At 43.3% G+C, this 16,446-nt stretch overlaps 1 protein-coding gene across 1 annotated transcript; it reads left to right on the top strand.

Annotated features, from left to right (window-relative positions):
• Window positions 1–8,838: 8,838 nt before the first annotated feature.
• On the top strand, window positions 8,839–15,905 carry LOC118334099 (leucine-rich repeat transmembrane protein FLRT1-like; the record flags this gene model as incomplete). Its single annotated transcript, XM_035669924.1, is given in 2 exon segments — window positions 8,839–9,911; window positions 12,604–15,905. A coding segment is annotated over 1 exon segment (2,199 nt). The 3' UTR covers window positions 14,818–15,905.
• Window positions 15,906–16,446: the final 541 nt, after the last annotated feature.

The following is a 16,446-nucleotide window of genomic DNA, read 5'->3' as shown; positions in this document are numbered from 1 at the left end:
TTTCCTCAATAAGAAAATGAGAAACTTCGATACATTGCTTGACAACGTACTAAACCCAACACAGAAACGACTTTTAATGTATCAAAAATCAAATAGTTGGATAGAAAGGCGAGTGCTCCCTCTTAGAAAACAAAGGAACAGAAAGCGACAACTCAACAGTCTCAACAACCTGAAACGTAAAGAGCTGTCGTGGATAAAAGAGTGGAATCAAGACATCAGTGGAGTGACAGTACTTTGGCTACTTAAAGTGGATGAGACAGTCCCAAATTGGGCAAGGCTAAGATTTTGACACAAAACACATGTATACTGTTAACAAAGTTGAAAAGCTGTTCCACAAAGAGGGGAAATGGCACAAAAATCACCTGAAGCATTGCCATCTAATAGTGCATGGAGAGTGCAAGTGCTTGCTCTCCCACCAGTAATTAGACCCATCACCAGAACAAGTAGCGAGGCTCTCTGAGGAAAAATACCTGCAACAAAGCGTAACATTACTGCGCTTTCTTCCCTTCTCTCAGCCAGCATATGCCGTTGCGGTTCTAATTGCAAAAGACAAAGATGAAGGATTTTAACTGCATTTGGACTGACAAAATTTTGTTTCATAATTGCATAATTTATTTATTTAAATAGGTTTTCTGTTTGCAGCTCACACAACTTGGCCATTTTCCTTAATATATTTTGTATAAATGAGGTATATTTTTAATCAGAGAGACAAAGACAAAGACTGAAAAACAGCCAAGGAAAGAATAAAGAGAAAGACAACCAGAAGGGGCCAAGAAATAGAGGAAGACACCAAAAACACTGCAGAGAGACACAGAATCTAAATGGAAAAAGAAGAAACGTGAATAGGAAAACTAGAAGGTGTTGAACGGGGCATGAATGTCAGAAAAAAAACATGTCAAAAACCTTCTAAATAATCTACACATGCTTCTTAACACCTTCCAGCAGTCTGAAGTAGTCGACCTACTGTATAAGCAAATTCAGAGATAATTGACCTCAACACTATTCTGAGTGAGAGGAGAGAGATGGAGGGAAGCAGAAAGAGACAGAAGCAGAGATTGTACCACGGTGTGAACTGCCATAGAGAGTTAGTGGGAGGCGGTGTTGTCACAGTGCATAATGGTGTTGCTATCATTATCACCGGCTAGAAGAACAAAGAACAGAGAGCTGATGTGTTTGTGTGCGTGCGACAGCAAGAAGCAGAGAAATTCAAAAGTTCACAGGTCAAAAGAGCAGCAGAAGTGTGTGTGAGCATGTAAGAGAGGCTGTAAAAGGGTGACTTTGTTTATTTCTGTAAGTGTGGAAAAGATCTAGAGAACTTTGAATGTGTGTGTGAGAGGTGTCAAACACAAACCATCCAGGCACAGATCTGCCTCATAAAGCTTATAATACCAAAATGTTACTGACACGTTTGTCTTGACATTTATCAGCGCTGTGACATTTTGTACGGAAGCCGAGAACGGCCATGGGTTTTTCTTTTTTTTTTATGCACTGTTATCTCGAGATAAGGAGATAATAAGTCATTAGCACGAGATAACAGTGCATACAAATAAAAATAAATCCATGGCCGTTCTCGGCTTCCGTAATTTTGTGCATGTGAGCAACAACAAAAAATACAAGCAATGGTTCACATTCCTGCAGTCACACTTTCAGAGACTTCCGTACTTAGCTTTAAATGACAAGAAAAAGAACAACATAGGGAGGATATTTCACTGCGGATTATATTTTACAACCGTAGAAACTTCAAAAAACAGTTTTGTCACATGAAAAGGATCAAATATGGGATAAAAGCAATATGAACATTAGTACATCACTGCCACTTATAAGCTTCTGTACTGCTGTACAAGAACTGCACTTTCATCTCGCTAAATATATTTGTTCTATTTCTGAGTGACAGTCACGGGCGAATTAATACTAAACTACGGGGCTGATTTTTTTTAAATGTTCTGCTCCAAATCTGGATGATGCATGAGGCAGTTAGGCAGTGCGAGTGTCCACGTTTCATCCAAACATATTATCAGGGGCAGCCACCTTGCTTTGCCTACAGTCATGGACTTCCAATACTACTACTACTAGAGGAAGCATTTGTTGAGCTGGCAGCAGGAATAAGTTATAAATCATTACAGTGTCCAAAGGATATGGCAAAAAACATTTTATATTTGTCTTATTGTCATCAAATCCCACAAAAGCCCCAAAGCCAAGAAGCCACATTCATCAGTGTCATAGACCTTTACATTCAATTACATTCATTTTTCTGGTGCTTATATGGAAAATGAGTCCATTCAGCCTTCATAGGAAAAGCTAGATGTCACAAAAAACAGCATGAGCCACACTGTTACACTAGTTGATGGAGGTTTTTTCATTAAAATGAACACTGACACTGTTCTTCATTTTGAGTTAATGCCACATGCACCATCCTGCAGCTGTAAATACTCACTAGTGCACCAAATGCGTATTAATCCATGTCTGAAAATAGTCTCCAACCAATGCACTATGTAGTCACGTTTGAGTAATGTTTCCTAAAAACTACAGTGGCCAGCTGTTTTAGGAAATTGCTGAACCTTTTTTTAAAAATAAAACTACATATTTGTGCGTTTTCGTATTCCGGTTTTAAAGACTTCTTCTTCCGTAGAAACAAATGGGCTTCGGGCTGAGAGCCGCAGACAGGTTAGGAAGGTCAGAAAGTACTGTGAGATGGACTAACACACTGGTGGTTTGGCTCTTTTCTTTGTAATTTGTTGACAATAAGAAAAATGTAGAAAAGCAGCAGCCTTGTGCTTTTAATCGTTTGCCCACTGCAACTAATTGATGAGGACTCCGAGTAGAAATTAGCAGCAAAAATAAAGCCGACCCCTGGTGTGTGTTAGAGCCGAGTGCCTCCCTTTAGATCTTTGCTGCTTATCCCTGCTCTGTCGCTCCCCTCATCTCTCTCCTTCTCTGCCCCACCCTCTCATGCTAAATGGAAGCTGTGTGTTGCCATGTTAGAAAGCTAGTCACATCCCTCTCACTCTTCTTTTTAGCCCCTCTTAGAGTTTCTCCCTCTCTTTTTCATTTCCCACCTCTACCTTTCTCTCGGTCTATCCTTGACACCCTCTCTCTGTCTTTTTCTCTCCCGCTCTGTTCCCTCCAGCCTTCGCTCTGTCCACGCCGACACCCTCGACTGAGTCCGCCAGAGTCATGGCCTTCAGAGCCTGACAAGAATTCAGTGCCTGCGCCTGTGTGTGTGCAAGAGTGTGTGTGTATCTGTGTCTTCAAGCATAGATGAAATATGAGCTGTTAAATATGAATGCTGGGTTATGTTCCGATACCATGTAGTCACGGCGCTCATGCATGGAGTAGTAAAAAACGTGCGCGCGCATATACACACACACGGCGTGGGTTCAGCGTGTATGACAACTAACTGCAGAGCTTCTGTGGTATTATTCTGCATCACATTTGCTATCCATTTGTCTGTGATACTTGCCACACACAGTCACTCACACACACACACACACACACACACACACACACAGACACGCACACACAGAGGCAGGCCCTGGATTCAGGCTTCACTGACTTTAAACCTTGCTCAGGCTGACAGTAATTTCTGCCTCCAAATTACATTCCAATGGCTTCATAAATCTGCTGCCTCCTCCTCTGCCTCTTTCTCTTTCTCCCCGTCTTCCTGCCTCTGCTTCTCTATCTTCCCCTCTTCTCTGCCCTTCTCTTCCTCTCTCCCTTTTACTCCAGCCTCACTTCATTTTTCCTGTATAAACCTCCACCCTCCTCCTTTTCCTCTCCGCCTCTATTTCACCATCTCTCATTCTCTCTTCCTCTCTTTCTCTCCTCACCCCCCCTATCACTTGTTTTCTCGTTTCCCCACACTCCTTCTCTCTGGTGCTGGCTCAGTAAATGAGAAACAGGGAGGCAGAGATGGGGAGGTTACGTGTGCGGGGTAGTTAAACAGTCACACACACACACGCACACATAAATCCATACAGATACATATGCACACCTACACAAACACACACACACACAGAGATGTGCTCACATGCACATAGAAACACACAAACATGAGTACACATCCACAGTCAAACATCATAAACAGCACATTACTCTTTGATTGAAAGACAAGCGTTTGTGCTGCCATATATTTGCCGTGCCTCTAAATTGACTTGTGTGGGTGTATGTGCGCACACACACACACACAGACACACATTAGCGTGCATACACGTGTGCACACACAAGGCCATTTTAATGAGAGTGTTCATTTTACAGATAGTGCTTCTAGGTGAAATAATTGCCAATGTTGGGCCCTGATGGCTGGCCCAAGTGTTCTCAGGCCAGTTGTCTTTATGGGCCATGGCGGGCCACGAACACACCCCTCATCTCCCTTGCTGCCACTTTAACTGCTGCTCTGCTGTAGCCAACACACAAGCCCGATGAAGACATGGGCATAATATGCATAAGCACACAATGTAGACACCAACTTACGCATTAATACTAAGCGCACACATGCACACACGCCGAGGCGGAGGCCAGCAGAGAACAATAGGGCCGTCTGACAATGGGGCTCAGAGGAATTCTCTCCTCCATATTAATATTCAGCAGAGTGGATGTAGAGAGAGTGTGTGTCACCAGAGACGCATGCTCATCAACCTCGCTAACACTGGGGTTAGGCAGCCACATGATTACAAAGTACTCAGACTTAGGTCCCCAGCCCCATAACTATTAATCCCTAGCTCCTACTCCCTCACTTCCTATCTCCTAGCTTCCTACAGTGCATAGAGCGAGCACACTGCCAAGTATCACAGCTGTCACTTTTCTTTGCTTTCCATTTTCTGAATGAGTCCGAACAGCCTGATGGAGCAAAGGGTGGATGGAAATTGAGATTTGATATTGTCAATTTCCTGCTGCCTCCCACTGCAATGTTTCAAATGTGTGAAGGTGCAGCTAGAAGGTCATCTGGAGGAGAACTTGCAAAAGCAGAACCTTTCATTATTCCCAAGCAAAAACACCCAAGCATGCATTCTTGGCTTGTTTTTTTCTTCAACTAGAGACTTTGCAGTACTTCTTGATCTCATTCCCATCATTTCCACTTGTATTACCTCACGCAAGAAAAGGCGTTGACCAGTAAACACACCTGTAGTACCAGCATCTCCTCTGTATATCTTACCTCCATCTGTGAATCCTACAAGGTGACCACTAACAACGCACATATAAACATTCTGGCCATATTTCTCTACATATGTTACCTCCATCTGGAAACCTGTAAGAACATGAATCGCTTACAGCACATATTTACACATCTGCACACTTCTCTCTAACAGATGCGTGGCATAACAAATAAAGTCTCCACCACATAGCAAGTGTTCCTGGTTAAAACTGAGCCTTCAGTAGCTTTGAGCTCAGATGCAAATGCCCTGTGTTTATATGTTTTTACTTCTATAGATTTGTTCTCAGTTTATCCAGTTGTGTTATCACCAGCCTTCTCTATTGGCCCTCTCATAAAGGAAAAGGAAAAAAAGCTAATATCTAATCGTTATTGCACAAAGGAAAGAGGAAAACAAACCAGCAAGAGCATTTGGACTGCACAGAAGCCACAGTGAAAGTCACATACTGTAGCGCGCCTTAGGCTACACAGTTGTCATTGACTGGCTCACAAGAGCAGTGATTTCTGTCCCCCCTGAGGAATGAGACGTTCTCTGTGCTCTCTGTTATACAGGGGAAAAAATAAGTACAACAAAAAAGACGCACAGTGAAGGGTCAGTTGGAAATGTTTTTGACCTCAACACTATATGGGTCGCCTGCCCAAAGTTTGGGGACTGTTCTCTATTACTGCTTCTGCTCCTCACTAGTGGTGTGAGAGTTATGAGGAAGTAGAAAGTAATGAGAGAGGAAATGCAGGAATTGCTGTGTAGTAAAAAAAAAAAAAAAAAAGAAAGAAAAAAGTGACATACACGGTGTTACCTGTTAACATTTGGCATTAATAAAAGAAATGTTTTTAATTAATATAATATAATTAAAAACATTTCTTCTTCTTTCTTTTCTTTCATTTTATTTTCAAATAAATTCACTGTGATTTGAGTCTGAGCCTGATATTTAATATAAATACAAGAAATAAACTTTGACTAGTGTACATCAACACTTGTCTATTCTAGGGCTGCAGCTAATGATTATTTTCAGCCTTGATTAATCAATCGTATTAAATGGACCGAAAAATGCCAGTCATAGTTTGCTAAAGCTGACTTATTTAAATTGCTTGTTTTGTCCAAAAGGCAAAGATGTATAAATTGCTATAATAGAAGACTAATAAAAGCAACAACTATTTCATTTCAGAAGATGGAACCATTTAATTTTTGGCATTTGGTTTAATATAATGACTTAAACCATTAAATAATTATCAATTAATTTCAATGTCATTTTGTGTCACTCTACTAATTGATTTATTGACCAAACTTAACAGCTCTAGTATATTGTCATCTTTTGTATTCATCTTAAATAAACAACTGGCATGAAAAAACATCAACATCTTTAATTTTTTATTTTTTTTATTTTATAGCTTGATATTAGAGACCAAATACAACTTCATATCAAACAGTTGTCCTCATAGTGGCACACATGAAAGTGTTTCTGCCAACCTCAAAGAGAGCTCAAAGCTCTTTGTGATCCAGTGAAAGACAGCTGGTACCCAGGTCAAGGTGTATTCATTCACATTTTAAAGGTTTTGTGAAAATCTCATTCATGGAGGTTAACTGGTGTATTCAGGTGGGAAAACGTTGGCTATTTATATGAAATATCTCCCTTAAAAAGTGGTACAATTGCTTCAACAGTGTACTGAAATACAGTTAAGAGTAACAGAAGTCAGTAACCTTCGTCAAACATAATTTTCAGATCCTCCACTCTCCTAAATGATGAGAGTCTAGCTTTTGCCTCTCTGGCTTGATACACGCTGCCTAATGCTCCCTATTTCCTCCGTCTCCCATCACACTCCCCCTAGCTTGCTTCTGAAAATCTATTACAAAATGTTTTAAGGACAGCCTCGACATTATACAGATAGACCTTCACATATTGATGTCTAATGGGCAATGGCAGTGAGCTGTGGAAATGCTGCCGATGTTCAATATTCACATCTTGTCCAATGCAGGCAGACATTGTGCCTGCGGTAGGCAAAGATTAGTGCAGAGTGTAAGGGTAGTTTTGGACCAGGCACTGCAACCAATTAAGAGGTCTTGTTTTAGAACGACAGTTAGTGTTATTAAAGGTGACATCTGCTGTTAATACATGACTGATGACATCCAATTAAAAGTCTTCATTTGAATTATGATTTGACTTCAGAGCCACTTTAAAGCCCTGGTTTCCAAAATACTAACGCGAGAGGATTTAATTATTTTGAAGTAGTAGACGTTCATCAATGAATTAGAAATGGATATAATAGAAAGGGTATAGAGCACCAAACATAAAGCTCTGTACACATCTAGACTTTCCTTGAATAGACCATTATCTAATTTCTCCTTAAATGCCAATCACAAAGTCAACTCGTTCTGCAAACAATATCTGTTTAGCATTCTGTCCCATCTTGAGCTGTATTCATTACACGTGTTAGCCGCACTCTGCACATATAAATCAGTTTACTATGCCACAAACTGGATATCAGTCTGGAGCTGTTTTATAAAAAGGACAACATATCTCACCACACACTGAGCAACTTCATCCCACACCAACCACCTAACTACCCAAATAAACTGCACACACACATTCCTTTCCATTTGTGGAAGCAGTTAAAACACCAAACCTAAAATACATACGCACACACACTAACACCCTGAGTTGAGGATGTATGGTGCCCAACTTAAACACATTTAAATACACTTTACACACCCAAACATAAGCTTGTTGACCAACTGCTTCTCAGCTACAGCATGTGTCCTTTGAAAATGAAAATGAGGACGGCTTTATTTGTCTCTATTTGTGTTTAAGCAAACTGCATGATAATTTCCCAGTTGGCTATGTAGTCTACTTATTCTGGGATGAAGTGAACAGGCAAGTGTGAGCAGCAGAGCAGTTAATGGCCTTGATGAATCTGTCTCTGTACACTCAGTATGCCTGATGAAAACCTTACATTTCTAAAGCCAGTGTTCACTTGGGGGTTCGATTCTGCACGAGATACAGGCACTTAGCGCGTGGTGGTTAATGAAAGCTCCAAAGCTTTGTGTGATGAAGAAAAAAACAGATATAAAACATGGAGTTACCTTAATGGGAGGTTTGTGTCCGCTGGGAGCTTAGTGTTGCACATATGCAGCATTGACCTTCAGGAAGTATTTTCACGAGGTACTTAATTTTAAAAGGTATAACCGTTCTGATGGGGATAATTATTTAGCCCGTAGCTTTTAGTATTCCATATTGTGCCAACGTTGAAACCCAAAATTACATCTTGAAGTCGCTTAAAGAAAGCTGGTATAAAATAAAATATGACAGGAAAGCATTTTGTTTATGCAGCCCCTTAAAAGCAACTTAATTTTTATTTATTTTTAGAGTTGTTAGCTACTGTGCCAACATTTAAATACATTCGGAGTAAAGTAAACAAGTTGAAGTTGGAATGATGACACATATGGCTGAACTATTCAGGCAATATTATATTTGTTGCCATTGAACAAGTAAAACTTGGCTTCACTTAATAAGAAAAACTAAACTAGTTTAGTTTTTTTTAGTTCTTTTGTTGTGAACTCTTGTTTCATTTCCATTTTATGTGTTTTAAGAAGGATTTTCCACTTTCTAAATTTCTCAAAAAACCTTGTTACCCTAATTCACTGCATGTCCAAATGAAAATTAATACTGTATTTGTCTACTGTCTCCTCTCAGGGCGGTGTTCACTAACACTCAGCCAGCTGTCCTGCTGAAGCAAACACCAGTCAAGTCTACCTTGAGGATACTGTCCATTTCTGCGAACCTGTGGGAGAACTTTTCACACTGAGCCACGTGATGGGCCATCACAGCGCCGCTTAGAGCACACTACATACGGTGCTGCTGTCATCTTGCTTTGCTGCCTCTAAATATAATCTGTGTGAACGGAAAAGGAAACGATCAAACAATTAAGAAAGGAGAGTTGAAGCTGAAACTGAGAGGGAAAGAGAAGGAAGCCCGAGCGGAGACTCTTGCAGGCTGTATTCTGCACTGGGCCAACCTGTCCGTCACAGCCTCAAACGTACTCATTACCATCACTGAACTGTGAAATTCATGTTGTAATAATTGTTATAATACAACCAATAACAGATCATAAGGACTCTTTACTGGATTTTTCTGAGCTGTGGAAATCTCACTAATTCTGTCCTTGCTGCTCATTAATTAAATCCACTACCTGGTTATTCAGCGTGAGTGTAGAACGGCACAGTACTATTTTTGAATGACTCACTGCTTGCATAAGTATCCAGGATTGCTTTTGACTTCGAAGAAGGACCCTTGAGCCCCTCAACCATCTTCTGACTGTCTGCCCAACTATAGCATTTGGGTGTGGAGCGCTGGTTTCAGAATTAGGCCTCTGGACGCATGTTGAAGATGACTTGAGTTGGCAGGCCTAAAACCCCTTACCCCAGAGAGAGAAAGAGCTTGGCAGTACGACACGCACACAACACACAAATGTGGGTGCCGAGGCGGCTTTGAGCCATGCTGGTGTTGCTACTCGCGGAGCCCTGGAGTACAGGCTATCATCATCCCTATCATCATTCACCCAAGCTGAGGAAGAATCAACGGCCCCAAGGAGCGAGGCTACGCTTCTGAACGACTCAAAGAAGACTGGGAGACTGCGCTAACACACAGAGATATCCACAGCTACATCCTCAGTCACACAGATAGACACACTAATACTTCTCTCCACAAAACCCTGATACAGGAAAAACAAAGCTGCGGCGGACGTGAAAGGCACAGAGACTGAGCAGGTTAGCAAGCCCCGTACAATCACATCCTGGGTCGCTCAGACCTTTTACACACACGCTTTCTCTCTGCATTCACCGCAACGCAGAACACCACAACTGCATCTTGCTTTCAGCTACATGATAGGAAAAAAATACACAAACACACTGCCTGTGCTTCAACAAAGGCTTTTATTTCAGTACATGATTGAAATGTTGGAGAGGGGGGGCACCACAAAGGGAAAGGCAGGCGAATGCACAGGCGAGAAAGCCGAGACCTAGAGGGAGTGAGAAATAGAAGTGGGGGGAGAGAAGAGGTGGGGGGTCGGCTGCATCTAAATGAAAAAGGGAAACTAAGTTGCCATGGAGGAGAGGAGGTCTGGGCAGGAGGACTGAAGCAGAGCTGATTGATCCAATCTCAGTGTGTAGGAATCAACGGACAACCGGAGAGGAAACGATAAAAGAGGATTAGAAAGAGATAGAGACAAGGGAGGAGAGAAGGAGGATGACTGCACGGACACTTCTGTAAACAAACCTGAGAGTGAATATAATGAAAGATTATTATGAAGGGGAGGAGGTGGTGGTGGTGGGCAGATGGGAGAGGTGGATAGCGTGAAAGAGAGATGCAGAGAGAGGAGAGCGCCATAAGAGGGACAGTTGGAGACAGTTGGAGAGGGAGCGAGCCAGAGAGGGGAGAGACAGAAAATCTAAGGATCATTAAGAGGACGTGTCGATAGGAAGCCTTGGCGTGTAGGCAAAAACACACACACAGGTTCGTGCCAAGAGGATATTTATGAAAGGGAAGCGGGGATAGTGTGACACCGAAGCATATGCTTGTTGATATTCATAGAGCCTTCCCCAATATGGTCTCAGCTCCTACCTTGACACTCTCCCTTGTGTGCATGTGTTCCTCTCCTTCACTTTGTCTGTCTCTCAAATGCTGGGAATGCTTGGAAATAGTCACATTTAAGCTAAAAATACCACTAAGGAAAGAGAAAAATAAAGTCTGGACCCACGCCGAATTGCATGGCACACGCTCTTTTTCAGGGTATTACATATAAAATACTGCCTGTGTTGAGCTGAGACAGGAGCTGGTGTTGTTCATGCAGAGCTCTTTCATACAAAGACACTTAAAAATGCACATATTAGTATGTACAGGTACACAAATGTATCTATTTTTACACATACCTACTAAAACATTCATTCTTCTATAAGCTGATACAGACTCGAGTCTTCACTGCCAGGAACTCACTTCCCCTCTCCTACTCTGACTGACTGTCCAACTCTCCATCTGTCTCCTCGCCCCCATCCCTCCCTCCCCCCCAACCCTCCGTCTCTTCTATTGTTGCCATCTCTAGTTTGCTTTGCATGGACTTTGACTGCAGCCAAGGGGCAATTTTGCATCTAGCACTGAGTTCACATACGAGCACACACACAAACACATACATGCGTGCACAGAAGGGGAGAAAAAAAAAAACTTGCCTTTAGAGGATTTGTTTATCAAATGTGCTGTCAAATCATGTCAGGCATTTCATGTCAAGGCACATTTTCCAGCCCCAGGCTACCCAAAAGAAAGGATTCAAACAAGAGTACGGCACAATGTAATTTCTACAACTTTCACCACTGTATATTATTCATATTCTATAAATAGTGCGCTGTGATGTGAGTGCACGGAGATCATTTTATTTGAATTGTAAATTTATGTTACTGATGTTGGTGTCAGGGATTCGCTAGGAGACAAGTCATAAAACATCGACCGAGGAACGTATTAATGTTGCAGAAAAATGCCTCTCTGTAAAACATCTCGCTAAAACATTTCTGGGGATTTCAGGACCACTTTGCTGAATAATTTATAGAAATTTCACGAACAATAACATCCAAGAGAAAACATGCATTATACATGTCAGCTTGTACTGAGAGTCTGTTCTGTATGCGAATGCTTTGTGTTGAGCATGTTTACTTATTTGTATGTGCGTTTCTCTCTGTGTGTTTTGGTCATAACCTCAAACAGACACCTTGTGTTTCTGAATATACAGTCAGGAAATTCAGCTTTTTTTTTCTGTATTTACTGTAGATATTTTCTTTATAGTTTAATTGGAGGATGCAATATAGTGCAGTCACATCATGTTTATCACTTCTGTTGTCTTAAAAGCTATCAACAGCACTGTGGGCAATTAATCTGATTCCCTTCTCCCGATCTCCTCCTCCATTTTAGTTTCATGTCAGTCACTCCATTTCAGTTAATCTCCTTGGAAAAAAAATCTTCCTCGCTTATTTTCCCCTCTGCAACTGTCACTGTCCAATTTTCTCCATCTCTATCATCCTTTTGCTTTCACTGATTCTTGTAATCTTCCTCGCCCGCTCACTCCACCCTTCATCGCGCTCTCTGGCTCTAAATGTCCGTTTGTCTTCTGCTTGGTTGCTCTGACCCATATAATACAGGACAGCCCCTCTACAGTATGTCAGACTATTCAATCCCAAAATCTTCTCCACTTAAGAGATAAAAAAACATAACTTTAAACAGCAGGTAGAAAATTACAGCACTGTAGTTGACCCCTTTTAGAGAAAGTGTGTGGTTTATCTAAATTGTCTTTTCAACAACCATTCTTTCTACTTTCTCTTTTGAATGTAATGAGTTACGACTTTTATTTTAGAATCAATAAGTTATAGCCTTTGTACTTGTTTTAATCCAGTTTCCCATTTCCTCTTTTTCAATCAGGAGCTGTGTACCAACATGGCAGCTGAGAGTCTTGCTGAGCTCCGCGATTGGCTCTTTCTGCTCCTCCTGTGCCTCACCTTATTGGCTGAGGTGCTGGAACTGGCGGCAGCGGCAATTGCCATGGAGACGGGCGAGGGAGATGAGGGCATTGTTTGTCCCTCAGTGTGCCGCTGTGATGAGGGTTTTGTCTACTGCAACGACCGAGGCCTCAGTATAATTCCACCACTACCGTTAATGGCTGCCATTCTGTACTTGCAAAGCAACCGGCTGAGTAACGCTGGTCTGCCTCCCTCCCTGGAACGCAGCACGTCCATACGAGTGATTTACCTGTATGCCAACCAGCTGGATGAATTTCCTATACACCTCCCGCCTTCGTTACGGGAGCTCCATTTACAGGATAATAATATACGAACGTTACCGAGATCAGCTTTGGCCAAGTTACCATTACTAGAACGTTTACACCTGGATGATAACTCTATATCCACAGTTAGCATCCAGGAGCGAGCTTTTTCTGGGACTCCAAGGCTTCGACTGCTGTTTCTGTCTCGGAACCACCTGTCAAGCATCCCTGCAGGGTTGCCAGCATCCTTGGAGGAGTTGCGACTGGACGACAATAGAATCAGCACCATCCCCACACATGCTTTCCGTGGGCTCTCCTCCCTGCGACGCTTGGTCCTGGATGGAAACTTGTTGGCCAACACACGCATCGCAGATGACACCTTTTCCCGTCTCTCCAACCTGACTGAGCTGTCACTGGTCAGGAATGCCCTGCAGTCTCCACCAGTCAACCTACCGTCAGCTCACCTTGTGCGACTTCATTTGCAAGACAACGGAATGACTCACATACCACGGGGGGCGCTGGACGGGATGCGGCGGCTACAGAGGCTGGACCTGTCAGGAAACAATCTGACCAGTCTCCCACGAGGACTTCTGAAGGACACAGAAAGCCTGGAGCTGCTACTGTTGCGAGGAAACCCCTGGTTCTGTGGGTGCAACCTTCGCTGGCTCCACGCCTGGCTGCATGGCCGAGGGGCAGCCGTGACAGTCAGGGGTCTGACCTGTCAGGGGCCTGAGCCTGTAAGGGGCCAGATCCTCAGAGACCTAACCTCCCTGATGGAGCAGTGTGAAGGTCCCCCTGCTGGTCCCAGTACTGGAATGGGGATGAACCCAGCAGAAAAGGATGGAGGAGGTGAAGATGGTGTTGGAGGGGGCCAAGCAGTGGCTTCAGTCCCCCATGGCAGCACCACCACTACTTCTCTGCTGGTCCCCACACAAGGTTCCCTCTTCACCCTGCGAGCCAAGCGGCCAGGCCTTGTTATGCCTCTGCCTCCCGGTGAAGGAGGACAGGTAACTGGAGAGGCCCTGGAGCTGACTGTAAAACCTCTCTCTTCGGACAGTGTACTGGTAAGTTGGCTGTGCCCACAACCAGCCCCCTCTTTCCGCCTGTCGTGGCTTAGGTTGGGTAGCAGTGCAGCTCTTGGTTCAATAACAGAGACTCTGGTTCCTGGAGAGAGGAGGCAGTACCTTCTTACCCAGCTCACCCCACGCTCCCATTACCTCATCTGCTTGCTGCCACTACGTCAGGAGCCCTCCTTTGGGGGTTCCAGCATGGGGTCATCTCGAGTTGGCAGCATGGACACGGACAGTAAAGACTCGTCCCCGGCCTGCGCTCAGATAGAGACTGGAGATGCTCTGGTCAACTCAGGAGGGGAGGGGTCAGATAAAGAGGGACAGGACTCTGAACTAACAGCCCTGCCATTGGCTGGGATCATAGGGGGTGCCACAGCATTGGTAAGCCTGCTGTTAATCTTTGGCATCTTCTGCTGGTATGGACAGAGAGCAGGTTACATGTCTGGGGACTCAGGCTCATACAGCAGGGGCCGGGGTGGAAAACATTATGATGACTATGTAGAGTCAGGCACCAAGAAAGACACTTCAATCTTAGAGATCAGGGCCCCTCCTGCAGGGTTTCAGATGACAGCTATGGCCCATCAGCCCCTGCAGCCTAAGCTGGAGGATGTCACCTACATCCACACCATCTTCCCCTCTTCTTCCTCTTCCTCCCAAGCTAACGGGACCTACCGGAGCAGTCACGGAGCTGGCAGCCTCAATGGCACCATCCTCAGCCAAACCAGCCACCATCATGTCACTTATGGTACCAACCGTGGCTACAGAGAGGGGGGCATCCCTGACATAGATTATGCCTACACGTGATGACACAATGACCCACTCCCTGAGTCATGAATGCCAGGCGCCACTTCTATGATGACGACACCTTGGCTGGTGGCAGTTTTGTCCTTGGTTTCCAAAGTACCCTCTGTGCCTCTGCTGGTTCTATTCTGATTGGTTTGCTAGGTAGAAAAGACTGATTTCAGCTATATTGATTGGACATTGCTATTGAGTGACAGAAGTAAGTCCTACTATACTCTACTACTGTATACTACATTATACAGTAGGCCCTTCTTTCAGCGCTACTTATAGTTATAAATGGTTACGTTTTCTCTTTTGGATATCTCAGTGTCTTTCATACCTACTGTTCTTCTCAGCTCATAATAATACACAGTAACTTATTTGAGGTTGATATACTAGGCTTAGCTGATTTAGCAGGAGATATATTTATAATATGAGGAAAAGGCACTTGATGTGTATAGAGATAGCTCTCATATCTTCCTACCAACTGTAAGCTCTGTGCTGTATAGATAAAAGGGATGACAGAGGGAGAAATCAATGGTTGTTATAACCCACAGATGACAATGCATCATGGTTGACATGAAAAGATGTGTTCCTAGCCCCCTCTTTTTCCTCTAGTTTACTCCCCTTCTTTTTAATTTTGCCTCCTTTCCGCCTCCTTTTTTTTTGGCTGAGGCTCTTTCCTTTTATTTCTTTCGTGTCTTTTGTGGTGCCGTGAGCAGAGAACGACTTTGTTCTCGCCAAGGGAGCTGACAGCAGTGATAACAGTTCTGACAGAGATGGGAGACACAAACCACAGCATAGGGAGACTAATGAGAGGGGGAGAGAGAGAGAGCGAGAGAGTGGGGTGGTGGGGGGTGATGGATAGATGGAGGGATAGAACATAAAATAAGACAGAGGGGAAAAGAGAGGGGTGCCGTTTTGGGCACTGAGAGAGGTGTGCTGGCTAATGGCAGAGAGCGAGGACAGGAAAGAAGAGAAAAAAGGAAGATAAGTGGAAAAAAGGGCGTGTGACAAATGCAGCGGCAGGAGGTAAAAAAGCAGACAAAAGGAAAAGAAGATGGGGGATCAGGGGCGGGCGGGGTAAAGAAGAGGGGTGACAACTGGAATAATGTGACATCGTCATCCAAAAAATGGCTCAAGTTTTACCCACAGTGTATCCAGTGCTGCACCCAGCAAATATCTGAGTGATAACAGACAGCACAGCTCCTTCAAGGATGGACGTTTTCAGCTGCATGTGATCATTACAAGTCAAAGTCTCATTAAACAATATTTCTCGGGCAGTTTCCACCACATGTATCATGTATCTTCATCCTAACATGAACCCATTTCCATACCACATATCATAATTATAGAAATGTTTGTAGGACAACATGAGGAAAAGAGGCATGGCAAGACAATCAGAGAAAGACATAAAGTAAAATGACTGCCGCGACCACAGGACAAATGACTGGCTTGAGAAGAACAGCTATTAAAGATCTCCCTCTTTCGAAAAAGTACTGCATGTACCCAATTTCTATTGTGGTCTGGTCTCATTATTAAATTACCTTTTCAAATGAAGTGAAAAAAACCTAATCATACATCTTATAATAGTAACCCATTATCCTCTAGAGCCTGGTTAAACCTTCTTAATTGAAAATAAGTTTTAGCAGC

The sequence above is a fragment of the Morone saxatilis genome, unplaced genomic scaffold, assembly GCF_004916995.1.
Source record: "Morone saxatilis isolate NCDOM2014 unplaced genomic scaffold, NCSU_SB_2.0 Contig22, whole genome shotgun sequence".
In the NCBI taxonomy this organism is placed as follows: Eukaryota; Metazoa; Chordata; class Actinopteri; family Moronidae; genus Morone; species Morone saxatilis.
The sequence above is the reverse complement of the archived record's forward strand: the minus strand, read 5'-3'. Positions and strand labels throughout refer to the sequence as shown.